This window comes from Topomyia yanbarensis, chromosome 3 (assembly GCF_030247195.1).
Source record: "Topomyia yanbarensis strain Yona2022 chromosome 3, ASM3024719v1, whole genome shotgun sequence".
Taxonomy (NCBI): domain Eukaryota; kingdom Metazoa; phylum Arthropoda; class Insecta; order Diptera; family Culicidae; genus Topomyia; species Topomyia yanbarensis.
The window spans coordinates 342,745,588-342,761,677 of NC_080672.1; the positions used below are offsets into that span (position 1 = coordinate 342,745,588).

General features: G+C 37.5%; 1 protein-coding gene across 1 annotated transcript; it reads right to left on the bottom strand.

The window, feature by feature from the left end:
• Nucleotides 1–2,981: 2,981 nt before the first annotated feature.
• On the bottom strand, nucleotides 2,982–6,537 carry LOC131691931 (zinc finger protein 235). Its single transcript, XM_058978691.1, has 3 exons — nucleotides 5,439–6,537; nucleotides 5,201–5,373; nucleotides 2,982–4,953 (listed from the first exon to the last, which is right to left on the bottom strand). Exons 1-3 carry the CDS (start codon nucleotides 6,431–6,433, stop codon nucleotides 4,358–4,360), a joined length of 1,764 nt encoding a protein of 587 aa, XP_058834674.1. The 5' UTR covers nucleotides 6,434–6,537; the 3' UTR covers nucleotides 2,982–4,357.
• Between the last annotated feature and the right edge of the window lie 9,553 nt (nucleotides 6,538–16,090).

The window sequence follows — 16,090 nt, forward strand, 5'->3', positions numbered from 1 at the left end:
CATATTTTTCCAATTAGAAACCTATTCCTGAACACTCTCAGTGAGCATCTCAAATCTTGATACACTAAAGGCCGACTTCTTCACCCTAGCTTAACTTTTAAACCAGGTTCACCAGTACGCTCAAACCTGGCTTAAGCGTTAAGCGAGGGTGAAGAAATCGGCCCTAAAACAAAATATAAAGGCAAATCTCCAACGGGAATGTTAGGATAACAAGTTAAAATTTACCCTGCTACAATAGTCTAATTTACCCATGGGAGTGAATTCACCCCGGTTGAAAACCACTGCACTAAATCAACACGCAAAAATAAAACAACCTACAGAATAAGTTCTTTTAACGTAAATTTAGGTACTTTTGAGTTGTGCGTCGCTTTCGCACTTAGGGGCCGTACACAAATGACGTAGCTTTTTTCGGCGATTTTGACTCCTCCCTCCCCCCTCGTAGCATTTGGTCACAAAATTCTAACCTCCCCCTCGTAAATAACGTTGCATTTACCTACCCCCTCCCCCTAGTCGCATGAAAAGCGGCCGGGATGGAAATAAGTTACATATGTTTTTCAATTATTTTAAATACATGTCCTTTCAAAATGTTTGACGAGTTTTATCAACAGTTTTTTTCGGCATTTAATTAGCAAGGGACTGGAAGGTGAAGTATATTTTTCAATATTTAGAGCCATAGTACTCAAGGGAGAGCAAGGTGTTGAAAGGAGAAAGTTTAGAAAAGCGTGGAAGGATCATATATGCAAGCTTAGAGCTCACCAAATTCATCAAATTCTGTGATCTGTGAAAAATACAATCATATTTGAAGACATTTGGATACAGTGTTTCACTTAACGACTGGTCCCGGTAATTCCGGTTTCCCGCTTCTTTGGTAATTTTTTTAGTGAATATTTCTGTTACACGGCACATCAAAATACATCATATAGGTTGTCTATAAACTATTCAAGCATATTTGAAGTCTTCCCAGTATACGGTTATTCTGGAGTTGGTCTTAATCTGATTGCATTTTTAGTAGATCAAACGTGTCGAATAACAGGTGTATTCAGGTACAAACGTTTCACAGGTATGGGCTACTCATTTTTAATCCACAAAGTCTCTCAGATGGTTTCAAAATTAATTTAGAGCCTTTATGTATACCATTTTTTAATGTTCATGTTATATTAATACCAGTTTTCATGCTATACTTTGAAAAATTAATGAAACTGGCTTAACATTGCCTCGGACTGACCCCATGAAAGACTTGAATAAATTCCACTTCATTTGCAGGTGTTTTGGTTGGAATTGGTTTTGAAATTAATTGGTTGGGTACCAATTTCGCACTAAAATTATGAAATATAGAACACCAGCGGTCAAGGTTTTGAACAAAAGTTTTCACCAAGATACATTCGTACATTATTGTGGTATGAAAAATCCATGTTGAAAAAGACTAAGCTTGCTGCTTTAAAGAAGCATTCGAGCTTGCACAGGAGACATCTTTATAAAATATAAATGGTTAAAAAAATTTATGGTGCTAAAAACTAATTTGAATACCACCCTAGCCTAATTATAACACCACCCTAGCCATTTACATCACAAAATGGTGCTAATCTCGCTTCCAACATTACTTATGATACAACAGATTAAGAATAAATTGTTTTACCTTGTTAAATATACCTTCAATACTATATTGCACCGGTACGTCACTTTGGTAAAAAATGGCGTCTACGTCACTTTGTTTTTCTCGTTTTAAAAGGCCATTTTGCATAATTTTTTAAAGACAATTACACTGAAAGACGTGGATTTTTGTGGAGGACTCAGAAATATGAAAAAAAAAAAATGAAATTTGACCAAAGTGGCGCTTACGTCACTTTTGCATACAACAAGGGCAGTATATAAGCAGTATTCCCAATATGGTGAGCATTATATGAATACTTTGGAAATTATTCCGAAGATTTCTGGAATAATATTTATTTATACGCGTATGCAATCATTCTGAAAATCATCTTCTTAACAGAGACTCGTTGGGCCGAAACTCACCAAATGTGTGTGTTCGTATGTGTGGATATTTGTGTGTGTATGCGACCAGCAATCGCATTAACCGATAGAACAACGGAGATGACCGAACCGATTTTCTCAAACCGATTCTCTCAAATGAAAGGCACAGGTTACCATTGAATTTAGTTCTGATCCGACATCCGGTTTCGGAGTTACTGGTTAGGAAGTGCGGTCATACAGTGAATCTCCATATAAACTGATACCACCATGATATCTGCATGATGTAAAACTTATTAGAATGTGTGTTTAATTACTTCGATTTGCAGGCCCGTAGCCGTTTTGATCATATCACCGATTTCCGCCATCTTTCAAATTTGAAATGATTGATGCAATGCTTTAATTGGCTGCTATTAAGTTTCATCCCGATCTAACTTTCAGTTCCGGAGATATAGTATAGTTAGTTCCGCCACATAGGAATTTACCATATGCCTGTACCATCATAATACTTTCGTGTTGCCTCTCATATAGACAGGTTTTGCCATTACTCTGAAAATTGTCAACCAAATCCAAGCCGATTTTTTTTACTTAAATAGACATTTTGGATTTTAACAGGGGTGTGTGACGGAGGATTACTACCCCAAATATCGCACCCCCTTCAGACTACCGCCCTTTCCCATCGCTAACAGACCCATAACTCTCTCATTCCCGTCGCCTTCACCCACCAGGCATACCAAACAATACCAAAATAAGTTAGCAAAAAGACACCATTGAACTAATGCTGATTTAGGTAACTACGGTATGATATCTCTTTCTTATTTTAAGTGTTTCAGCGTCGACACGTAGTTCACCAAGCTCGTAGATGGCGAGCCATTGCATATAGGAGAACTAAGAATGTAATAGACATTTCCACAATTAGATTGAACATAACTAGCTATGGAACCATAGTTTGGAGAAATGAGAAAGGCACAATTGCACCACTAGGTGGATTATAACAGGTTTTTATTTTTGATTTTTACATCACGTAAAAATGTAAAAGACCTTCAGCTCCGTTGATTTAGCGCATTGAGCCATGTTAAGTTTAATTTAATTTAAGAAAACAGCCGTTTTAATTGTGGCACTATTCCAGGCGATCGATTAAAAATTATCATATCATCGATCAATCAAATTGCAATCGGACATCCCCTGCACTTGAACATTTCATTTGACACGCACTTTATAAACTGTGATGTAAATTTATTTTATGTTTTTTGAGTTTCCAAAAATGTGACAATAAAAACATATTGTAAAATAAGAGCGTTTTTCTAATGTCAAGATATCTACTACAAGGAAACAAACGTTTATAACTTATCTGCTTGGCGTACTGCTTCTTTATTGCCGTCCCAAACCAGGATTGCAGTTCTTTCTGTGAATAAAATCTTTATTTTAATAAGTCTTGTCAAGTTGTAATCTAGTCTAAAACTTTTCAAACTACATTTAGTGGTCATAATACATACAAAAATTCTTATCACTACTTCGGCGGAATCTTCCGCTGCACTGCTCGTTATTGCACAAGGTCCGGCCGTTCCTTCGACTGGCGAAAAAAGAAAAAAAATACTTATCCTGCATCACTATTGCTACTAGCCTAACTACTACTACATTTATGGCACCATTTTTTCAGCTTGAGAATCTCTCGTCGAGGAGTACACATTAAAAATACGTAAAATCAAACTTAAATTGCTACGAAAATGCGTACAAATGATTAGAATAACTCATTGGTTGTTTTTTCAAGGCACAAAAATTACAAATTGAAACAAAATTAGACAGCTTATAATGAAAATTATAAACTAAAGATAATATTAAAAAGACTAGAACGTTCTCGTCCTTCGTTAACATAAAAGTAAATGAGTAATGTAAAATAAAGTAACTATAAGATATCCACTTTACAAGTGCGTAAATTGATTGCTACAAAAAGCACCGAAACTGTCAAAAAATGTACAGAAAAATTGGCAATCGTTTCTAAATGCTTTTCGCTCGACAAAACTTTCTTTGCGAAATTGTTGTTTTTTGGTACAGCTAGCTGTAGTTTCTCGTAATTTTTGTTCGGAGATAGCATTCACACAGGTAGACAAATGTACACCTAATACTAACTTTCAATACTACGTTTGATGATGAGTATGTACACTTTACACGATTGATACAAATTATTGCTAAAAAGGCACGAGAGAATTCACAGTTTGTTTCGAGTATTCCTACAAAAAACACAAAAACAAGTTCAATACTTGTGGACGCGGGGGGAAATCTTATAGATCTACAAAATGTGGGTGACTGATTTGCTTCCAATTTTTCAGTTCAAACTTTAAATTCCAATTAAACAACAATGAACAAGGTGATTGAGGATCAAAGTTGACTACGCCATGACGGCATAATTCCTCGGGTACTCGTAACTGTTACTGCTTCCTTCACTTCCGAATCCTGATTGAGCCCCTTCGAAATGACGTTGACGTTCCTCTGAGCGACTATAGTACACATCGTGGGAACTGGCTGTCGTTCGAATCACACTGATCCGGTTATCGTTGGCTGCCTTCTGCTGCGCCGATTTTTTACAGTTATCCTCTAAAACCTCCCGAATTTTCGCTCTAACAGCGTCCTTTTTCAGTTGCAATTCCGTTTGTAGTGCCAAATCCAGCGGGCTGCTTGCTGGCGGCTGCTGGCTTTGAACAAACCCTATCGAGTAGGGACGACTCTCCATGCTACTCAATGAAGATCGATCCTTTTCGACTTTCCTTCGAATTTTTGTATGGCCTTGCTTTGGATGCTTGCCGGTTTTGCTTTTCATACAGGACGAATCCTCGTGCTTGTAGAGGTAGGACTTGAGGGCGAATGCCTTGCCGCAACGGGAACAGCAGTGCGGCTTAGTATTCGAATGAGTTTGGACGTGCGCCCGGAGATTTGACTTGTCGGCGAAAGCCTTCTGACATACGCTACATTTGAACGGTTTCTCACCTGTTGGCGATGTAAATCAGATTACGCGGGGTGGCAGCAGATCGCATGTTGGAAAGAGAAAAAAGAGGAAAGAACAAAAAATATGAGCGATCATTTCTCATTTTTCCGCTTATAACACATATGATTTGTGGTGTGGGGGATGGTGGCCGATATTTTTAGAACGCGACGATTGTTGACCAAAATACTCGCGTCATCGTGCCCGGTCAACAACATTTTGGCATTTTTCTTGGGCGACACCGACACCTACCTGTGTGAGTACGGATGTGACCTTGTAGAAGCCAAGGACGAGAAAAACACTTTCCACACGTAGGGCACTGACATCCTTGATTGTGCGTGCGGACATGCATGGAGTAGGCTGGCATTGAAACGTACACCTTGGAGCAATGTGGACAGCGGCGGGCTTTTTTATCCTGTAGCGATCTGAAAATAAGCAACGATAGTAGCTAGGATGAGTTCGCTTAATGTGCAACCTTGAAATCACTTACCGATGCGTTTGTCGATGCCTTGCCAGATTGGAGGACGTTGAATATTTTTTACCACATTCCGGACAACTGTGCACATCATCCGAGGAGCCTATTTCATCGCCACTACTTCCACTGCGTCCACTGGTTTCAGTCAATTCCGTCAGATACTCCCGCTCGTCTGTTCTGCATTCTACAGGACATTCTTCCCTGCACAGATTTCGTTCACTCTTCAAACGTTGTATCTCTTCTCCGTGACTATAACTGCTGCCGCTATTCCACGAAAGAGTTCGTGACTTCTTCCTATCAAACACTTTGTGCGAGTAAGAATAACTGGAGTCTTCCGATTCGTCGGAAGCGCACGAGTTTCTTCTCGCCAACTGTTGTTCCTCGGTCAGAGCATGACTACAACTGCTGTTACTACTGCTACTGCTGCCAGGTCTAGAAGGACTCGATCCAACACCAACACCCACACCTTCAATCGCCCTTATCGTCGAGGTGTAATAAGTGCGACTACCCGTTTCGTACGAATCATCGTAATCTGGTCTTTCATTTGCATCTCTTATCTTGTTGATCCGTTGTTGCTGTTGCAATTTCAAACTTCGGTTGATCTCCCAGTTTGTCTTCCACTTTTTCTTGGTAGCTGAGTATGACTGCGGCTGGTGAACCGGAGACGGTGGCGACAACGTTGGACTATCTAGATTAACATTCCGCCCGTCACTATCTGCTCGCAGCTGACTGTGATAAGAAACTGCGTGATGATAGTATTCCACCGACGGGTGATAAGCCGCTGACTCATGCTGATGTTGTTGCTGCTGCAGTGAATAGTACTTAATGGCACCGAACTGAACCGGATAGGGATGATGGTGGTGATATTGGTGCGGCTGATCGCCTGGTACAAGCGTCGTGGTATTCAGCTTGCCAGCTGCGATTGACACCTCTGCCAGCTGAGTGAGATTATAGAGCTCCTCCGGAACACCACTCGGCATTTCCTGAACCATCGTGATGCGAACCTGCATGGAAAATCGAAACGAGAGAAAGCAATTAAAATCTAGTAAAAACAGATCCACATGCGAACGTAAATAATCGCGTCGTGCGCGCGCGTCTTCCTAAGCCATATCCCGGAACTAGATGGACGTGAAAGAAACCGGTCCCCTCGGCGCAACTCATAGAGATTGCTTTTAGAGGTGAACATCATCAAAGGAAATTTATGGTTTTCATATGGCGGTACTGCACGACGTCGTCTCTGTGGCCCCCTTCTCACTAATTATTTATAGACTGTCCTAAACAACCACTCGGTTCGAGGTGTGTTTTTTCGTAGGTGGAAAGGTGCTTGGAAAATCGGGAAATGCAATCGGTTCGCTAGAATCGTGTGAGCGCTTTAAAACGTGGAATACTATAATTGTGTACCCGGGTATATGCGCTGCCGGAATCACCCCGAGTGCATCACATCGACTTGATTAATGATTGAATCCAATAATTTCCGCATTATCCACTAAGATTGAAAAATTGTCAACAATTATGCATTATCCTTCCGTTACTCGATATATGGACCGTGGAGTTTGTATCTAGCGTCCAGTTTATGGAGTCAGCTCTGTGGCTTCGGTGCACTGAGACCGAAGGAAAATAAACATGAATAAAAAACAAAATAAAATAAATTTTTTGGGCATAATAGCTCTTGTAAGTGCAATCCTTTTTTTCCAATTCGTTACTTTTGTGCTTTATTATGACAAACGCCATTTAGTCGAAAAAAACGATTTTAAAGAATGAGATTAAAAATCTTGAATCTTGGAAATATCAAAAACTTTTCGGAAGATGTACTTCTGTTTTCAGCAGTAATCTCTTGACTTATGGGAAGATTGATCGACTGTATTGTGATTTTTTACTTAAAACGTAATAAGGATGGAAATATGTACCATCACAACAAGTCATCCTAAGGAGCAGATAAAACTATTATGGGAAACGTAGTACTCCCAAGACATTTTTGTCCGAAACCGCTGGAAGTAGGGTTGTGGAAGCCGAGGCATTAAAAAAAAAAACTGGTATTGGAATAAAAAAAAATAAAAAACCGGAAATGATAAAACCGCTAAAAACCGGTAACTTGAACGAGAATAAGAGCAACAAGTGATATTTACAATGCAGTCATTTTCATCTTGCATCATTCACGAATTAATCATTCAACACACGATACTTCAGCATCCCTGATGTATTTCGGTAGCTTGTTTATGCATCATAATCTGAAAAGTGGGGATGTCAGCATGTTGTCTAACTCATTTATTGGAAATTGAACTATGTCAAACTTACAAATTGGATGAAATGAATAAAATAAATAAGATTAAAAAATTAAAAATAAATTAAATGAATGAAATAACTGAAAAAATATTATAAAAAAATGAACAATATGTATAACATTAAGAAAATCTATAAAATGAATAGAATGAAAAAGTAAACAAAATGAATAGAACTGCTAAAATTAATAAAAAAGGGAAGAAAAATAACAATAAAAGAATTAAATGATTACAATGAAACAATAGAAAAGGTTTTAAAATTATTAGAATAAATAAAACTGGGTCAAATTAATAATTTGGATGAAATGAATAAAATGAATGATTGAAAAAATAGTCAGATTATTAAAACGAAAAAACTGAATTAAATATATGAACTTGAAAAAATGAATAAAATGCATAAAATTAAAACAGTGAATAAAAGAAGTTAAATGAAAGATATGAATAAAATGCACGATCAGAATGAATCCAAAGAATTAAACGATAAAATAGACAAAATTAGCCTAAAATTGTCCAAATATTCAAAATGAATGAAACTGAAAAATGAGTATATAGAAAAAAATTAAAAAAGATGTAAATCTCATTATTTGAAAAATGGCTAATCAATGCACTTCCTAATGTTTCCATCTTTTTTGTTTTCACCTTTTCGTTTCCGTTCTTCTTTTCTTGCTGGCGTTGTTCAAGATCATCTGTTGTTTTTATTTTATTGATGAATCATAATTAGTTATTAGGATACTAGAATGTTCAATTTGTTTTGGGATTTAAAGATGTCTTCTTGGTTTAAGATTTCAGGTTTAGAATAGAATTTTCAGGTCCAGTATTTTAACGCGTATTTGGCACAAATCTCCGATCAACATGGGGAACGTGCCATTTGAGTCAGACGCTACTGATTCCTGAAACTAAGACAAAGTAAGGTTCTTTCATACCACTTAAACAGAGTGCGACAGAAAGAGAAAGCGATTCGTGAATGAAACAGTTAGATATTTCAAGGTATTCTTTTTCATTGAGGTAAATAGAAGGGAGTGTGAAGTGTCTCGGCTATGTTGGCGGTTACATTATTGTGGATAGCATAAAAGCCGTGTAGTCTCTTGGCAGTGATCTCTATAACCTACGTGTTGCGGCGCAACGTAAATCGTGGACGCTCCCTTTCGAATATCAGCGAAATTGGCAGCTCTGCACTTACATCTAGGTAGTATGAAATATGTACTTTAGTGTAGGTAGACGGTGCAATACTTCACAGAATCTTGCATCAGATGAAATGTAGATGATCTGTAGAAAAAAATCATTGTACTCTTAGTTCGACCACCGCCATGTGCGGTTGGTTTGTTTCGGTCACAAATTGAAATAAATCGATTTGCTTAAGGTACCTTTTCGAATTAATTACGCGATGTGTCCTTGAGCTGCCTAGAATTGTACCTAGCATATTTCTATTTTTCGCCATTGCTGCATCGTAAAGCGGAACAAAGGAGTATCGAACATAATCCATAATCAGTAATCCTAGCGTTATACCTGAACCAACCAAAACACAACGTAGGACCTATCACTGGCGCGATCACTACGAAATATTTCATACTGAATTCTCAGTCCGAATATATGAATTAATTAGTCCTATACAAATCAATACCATGAAAAAGAAATGCTTCAAACTATTAGAATAAGTAATTGAATTCTTGAAAAAGCAAGTTATCTTTGAAAATGCCTATATATAAAAACTGCTTTTGCAACATGTACTTTCCTGAATCTTATTTTTTTAAATTTTTAAATTTAAATGTTATATAAAATTATCCCATCTCTCTAATGAAGCAATAAAACTGTACATCCGTTCAGTCATTGCAGAGGTATTTGATTTGCACGAGCATGAGCATGATGACCGTACAATTCATAGTTGCTACTCCGTGATTAACCAGAACAAGCGAAATTGCACAGAGAATCAATGAATAGGGCCTGGGAGTAGCTATCCATCCGCAATATGTACGTTTCGAGAGTTCTATACTTTAAAATGCCAAGATCGGCACCGGCCACGCCCTTACAGTCATCGGGGTAGGGAAGGAATGTGCATCTATCTCCACGTTTGCCACGGGAAGCAGTTTTGTTAGTAAGATGGGGTAAAGAGTTACACCAAAGGACCAAAGGAGTGACATAAACCTTCTTAGCCAAGTCACTCCCAACGATTTATTATATTCCCTTTAAACTGAAACGGTCGGTACGGTTGTCCTCGTTTCTTCCTCCTTTAAGATTTAAAGTAAGTCGTTAATTAAATTATTCATTAAATGAATAATTTAATTGCCGTCTTTTTTTAAAACATCTTCAAACCCAACTTTGCACAGTACGCCTGGCCGTTTTAATATTTGCGACATATGGAAATATGCTTCAAATATTAATATTGACAAGAAAAACACTACAGAAATCAGCAGTGTTTTCCAGGATGCTTTTCAATACTGGCTGTGTATGGGATAGAATAGAATAGAATAGGATGGGGTAAAGAGTTACACAAATCTGGATTTACATTAATGAGCGATACGATGTATGCAACTAACAGTAGTGTTATCATGTGTTTATTTCTCTAGTCAGCCGGCTGCCGAAAATTTATGATAAATTTATTATTTATTGAATTAATTTTGAAATGCTCAGTTTATAAAAAATTTCAGCGAAGCACGGCATTCCCAAAAAAATACAATATAACGAAAAGCGATTATTTTAGTGCCTCGAGACATTTATCGGTATATCTATGTAATTAAAGGTTTCGGAATACATGCATTATTTGTCGTGTATAAAATTTGATATAATTATTGATTGATTGACGATTGATTCTTCTGATATAATTATTCGCGCGCGTTGTTATGCCATCTAAGGCATATTTTAAACGGTATAAAATAAGCCCTATCGCAATGCCTGAAACGACTAACTTTGTATGCCGGATAGACAACCCACGACATGTGCGCGGTTTTTACGCTAATTACTAGAACAAGATTGAAAACCATAAGAACAAAAAGAAACTAACTCGTCATCTTTTGCGTCAAAAATCAAGCTACAATGATTTTATACTCATAATGAAATATAGTTAACGTGACAATAATATAGTGCATGTACTACTCCAAAGCATATGCAAGTACTCCATACAATAGGAGCAATAGAGTAGAGTGAGGTCAAGTAGGTTAGTTTTTTTGGAAGTGGCAAATGATGTGGAAAAACATGAAACCGCGGAAGGAAATGTTGAAAAAACATGCTTTTTAACTATGCTATATTTCACCCTAAGGAGGAAAATTTGGTAAAAACTTTCGCATAGGCCTACTAAGCCAAGACAAGTTTCGGCTTCACTGTGTCTCATCGGCATAAACAGAACTTCTGCTCGAACGGGACATTACGTTTGATCAGCCGTTCGATTGAAACACAAAGTGTGTTTTAGTTTTAAGGGATTTGCGTCAAGCCGGCGCTAATCTATTCCGACAATAAGTTAGTGTCGGTTTCTGATGAGGCGAAGCCGAAACGCAAAGTATGATGTTTTTTAAGCAGCTGTGTCTGATTTTGTACTTGCAAATGACTTCTTCGGTGTCCTCGTCGTCGCCAGAATGTGGAATTGAAGTTGTGCATTCCGGCTAACGTGGCTGCTTATCGTAGCTGCAACGATCACGATTGCGCTTCGGAGTATTTTTTTGGATTCCTTTTCCTTCTCTTTTTCGATTATGTATGTACTTCAACAACACCTTAAATTGTTAATTGTTAACCCACGAGCTTTCATTGATGACGAGCATTTCCCTTTCACACGAGCACGTAATGTTTCGAAAGGGAACCTTGAATTGTTTTGAGTTTGATTCGATCAACTGGCGCCATCTTGCACAGATGCAATTCCGTTCTTTATGCTCTCTTCACTTTGTTTTGTCGTTTTTCGCACGAAATTACGCACAATATCCCTGTCAAAATAATTCAAATTTACATTTTAGTCGTGACTATACCCGAGCAGCAAGAACAGCGGAATAGTAAAATTCAGGTATTCCATACCAACGACTGTATACCACAATATGGTGTGACATGTTCTACGAATAACTATTTCATAATGAAACAAGTTATTATAATACCCGAATAATAACAACATTTTTCAACCTTCCAATAACGAAATTCACTGTATGGAGGTATTCAATAAGGTATAGTATTTGGTATCACTGGAATACATAAGCAATACAAAAATAAAATATTATACCTCATTGAGATATTACAATCAATGAATACCAAGTTTAGGTATAGATACCAAAAAATTGTATGCTCTGGTTATTGGCCAGTTATTTTTTTCTGGTCGGGTAGTGCCTACAAACTGCTGACCTATCGTGTTTCATGTTGATGTCCATATTTTCTTCAAAAATAAAAATATCGAAAAACCAACACAATACTCGTGTTCAGCAATTTTTGCGTAAGAAAAACCTTACTTCATTTTTTTTTATTCATTAGATGTACTGTACTGAGGATGAAAGACAATGCGTTTTCGCATAACAACAAGGGAAAACATACATCACGCCGTAACTAATACAGCTGATGCACGACAACAGCTGCAATGACAATCGATGTTCTCTGTCATATATCTAATTCACGCAACATGAGCGACCTCTGCCATAAAATAGCAAAGATAATGCCCTATACCTATTGTACCCCCAATGGGGGTTCCCCATACCTATTTGACCACATTCTACTCTAAATATTATTCATTGATGATTTAATGGACTAAAAGTAAACCAATGAATATGACAATAAAACATTTGTTCTTCGTGCTGATGACTGCCAAGAATTGGTAACTATATTTAAATTCTTTTTGCGAATTGTTAGTTCTCTCTCAACCCTCATACATAATTCAAAAGTCGTCATTCATACAGACAAGACCATGCGTATTCCCCGTGCGCATTAAATACCCAGTGGATTAGTTGCCTAGTTGGTCAAATAAACACTAAATAAACAAAGAAATTAGTTATTTCAGTCTAAAGAAATGTTAGCTCGATTGGCATCAACCGGCGGATACTTGTTTTCTAACAGTGCCATTCAGTCATTGCAGAGGTATTTAATTTTGAAGTAAATAAAGTAGCATTTTTCAAAAATCGTATTTTTGATTATTTTTTGTCGTTACTAACGACTAACCTTTCAAATGAAACCCCGGACCTAAAAAAACAGGAGTAATAGATTGTATATGATCTCGTATTTCTGAACAGATTTAAACGATTCAGTTGGAAAAGATTTCGTAAGTTTAGTATTAAATTACTAAAAATAACTTATAAATAACAAAAAATTGACTGTCAATATTCGTGAAAAGTGAAGAGAAAATTACGGTAGCGTGTTACATATGTACACGTAAATTTTTCCAAAGATCACTCACTTTAACTATGCATTCGTCAGATTATGTATTTTTTATTCGCAAAGAAATTAATTTTAGTTCAAATCTCCAAAACACCACCGGAGCAACACGAAAAAACGCCGTTAGCCACTCGGGAGTCCTTCGCTTTCGTCGCGCCTCGACACTGACGGACGGCAACCTGTAGCCATCTGTTTAGTGTGAGCAGACGAGGAAAACCCCGTCTATGGCTATGGTTATTCAAAATACTTCGGTGCGTACATGTATACAAACAAAGCTTGGAACAAGACGCGGCAGAGAAATAACCCTCACAGGAAAAACATCGAATTTCGGGAGGGCAATGCGCCTCGGAGCGCCGCCTCGTCGCGGCCGCATGAGAAAGCCATAAAGTGGAAATTTATGAGCTTAGCTAGGTATGCGTATAGGATACCTCGCGTTCGCGTCGCTTCCTGGATGCGCAGCACGGAAAACACTGCTTGCTCTCGAAGAAAAAAAAAACGAAACATCCAGCACGCTGCTATATGTGTTTATTTTGATTTTGACCCAATGGGTGAAGAAACAATAAGAGAGAAAAAATGTAAAAGACGTGTACCCGGAGGAGAAATATTGGTTTAATCTAAATAGATTTGAATTTCTAGAAGCCATTTGTTTTGGTTCATCGTACGATGACTTATGAGTTTAAAGTTTTACTTCCGAGAAAAAAACAGGAACGGAAGCCTCTTGAGATAAATTCTCTTCGGGAAAAAGCACGCAAACGAAAATCTTTATCGTGTGACAATGAACAGAGTTATTCATAGCAATCTAGAAACTGCTGGGGATTAAGGATTGGCTGGCCATTTGAAGGATCAACGCAATGTTTCTAATCACCTACAGATTCTACATATCCGAACCACCATTGGCTTACCTTGAGGTTTGTATCGCTTTGTCAAAACTAGAATTTTGATAGTTCGTAAGATTATTCTTCATTCACTAGCCTGCTGGAAAGGCAGCTTTTACATGGTACATCAGAACCTCCATTTAAGTCCCACCAGATTTCAAACATGGTTGGTTACGATGCTTTCGATTTGCAGTGTGGTACTTTTTTGCTAAGCACCTAACAACGAAGTCCAAGGTCAAAATTTCTTGAATTTTTATGGCTGGTACAAGTATCTTAAACAACTCCGTATTAAAATACGACAAGAATTCAAAACAGAATAAAAAAAATATTTTTCATTTTTGTTAGGAACGATTTAGCCATTATCGATTCTTTTTTTAAGTTCTAACGACAATCAATTAGGTTAAACGTGAAATAGTTTTTAGCAAACTTCAAGTTTCTTGCGACTAAACTCTTTGTCTTCTTAGGCAAGCATGGCGATACACTCTCTTATATTTTGTTCAACATAGCACTCGAAGGTGTGATACGAATATTCGATGTGAAAAGGAACGGAATCATTCTCATGAGATCTCAAGCCTCTTAGATTCGCGGACCTCTTCGAACTCATTGGCGTTGATCACAGAGCAGTGGAAGAGGCATGTTTGCCATTTAAAAGGAACCAAGTCATGGCAGCTAGTAGAACGTGAGGCAATCCGTCGACAATTGTCGACGAATTCATATATCTTAGAACACTAGTGACATGAAATAAAGATGTTAGCCACGAGATAAAAAGGCGTTTTTCTGCTGTGAATAGGACTTCCTATACTTTACGTAGTCAGCTAAAGTCCCCCTTCCCTTCTATTCAAATTACTGCTACTCCCTGTTGTACTGTATAGCCATGAGACATGGATGTTGAAGGAAGCTCGGTGTTTTTGAGAGAAGAATTCTGCGTTCAATACTCGGCGGCACAATGGTGCAGACGTGTAAACTACGAGTTGTACCAAGTACACAAACATGCAGCCGTTGGCTTCAGTGGGCTGGGCATGTATCGCGAATGTCACGAGTGAAACCAGCTAATAATGCTCAGTAGAGAACCTTGAAAAGGTTGTCGACATCGGGCCAGACTCCGAACTCGCTCGAAGAAGATGCGCCTGTGGCGGGCGTTTAAAGAGAGTGGAGACTGTCGGCCTCAGATTGAGTAACTTGGAAATCTGAAATACATTCGCATGACTCGGAGTACCGTAAACCGGGGTGACTTTGATCATCGGGGTGACTTTGATCACTCGAAACTTTTTTCGTAGATCGCTTATTAAACCAGAATAGTCCATCGAATCATTTTAATTTGAAAAGATTTTTACTCTAAACTTATAAAATACTGATTTGTTATACTTTGTGAGTATATTGTTCGGTTTTTGGGTACAAAAACTACGAAAACCGAAATTTGACTTTACCTTATTATTACGAAGCTTCGTTAAGTGTCTATTTTTTATAAAACAAATAAATCTCAGATTTTCGTGAAAACATAGATTTTACAATAGAACTAGTTCATATTTCTGTCCCTTTAGACATTCGAACAACACTAAAAGTGAGAATCTGATAGATATTTTAATTGTCTACAACTTTGTTAACAACTAAAAACCGATTTGAAATTATCCGGAAAAGTTGTTTAATATTGTAACGAAGTCTAAGTCTAAGTTAGTTTCACAGAAACCCTAGTAGTTTGTAAGTCAATTCACACGCACTTTTTTCATTTGCCAAATACCTGTGTTTAGTTGAACAGTGCATTCAGCGGAATTTGAGAGCTTGGAAAGTCTCATCTTTTAGCTGAAAATTATAATTCCAGATTCCACCTGATATAGGGCATCATTAATATTTTTGGGATGAAAAGTCTTAGATAAGTGTTGACCAAACTAGTATGATATTAACATTCTTTTCCAAGGTGGTGAGTGATTCCTCCCGCAGAAACAGCTTTTTCAATGATGTATGCCTTCTTTTTCATTTTTTCGATTGTTCTCGGGGATGACTGATAACTATTCTTGCACGAACCTCCTACTTTGTTAGCATCTTCGTATAAAATTCACTTGTCCTGAACTTCAACATTTATATTTGAACAAACTCAATGAAACTGTTAACACCATTGCAATATTTCGCGAATTTCATTGCAATGCTTGGTTAAAAACGCTGATTATCTTTTTCAAAATTCACT

Bases quoted from the DNA above. Each gene is read 5' to 3' on its own strand.
- LOC131691931 (XM_058978691.1), bottom strand. From the start codon at position 6,433: ATGCAGGTTCGCATCACGATGGTTCAGGAAATGCCGAGTGGTGTTCCG. The intron at 5,374-5,438 runs GTAAGTGATTTC...GCTTATTTTCAG, and splicing joins AGGCATCGACAAACGCATCG to ATCGCTACAGGATAAAAAAG. The intron at 4,954-5,200 runs GTAGGTGTCGGT...CATCGCCAACAG, and splicing joins TCACATCCGTACTCACACAG to GTGAGAAACCGTTCAAATGT.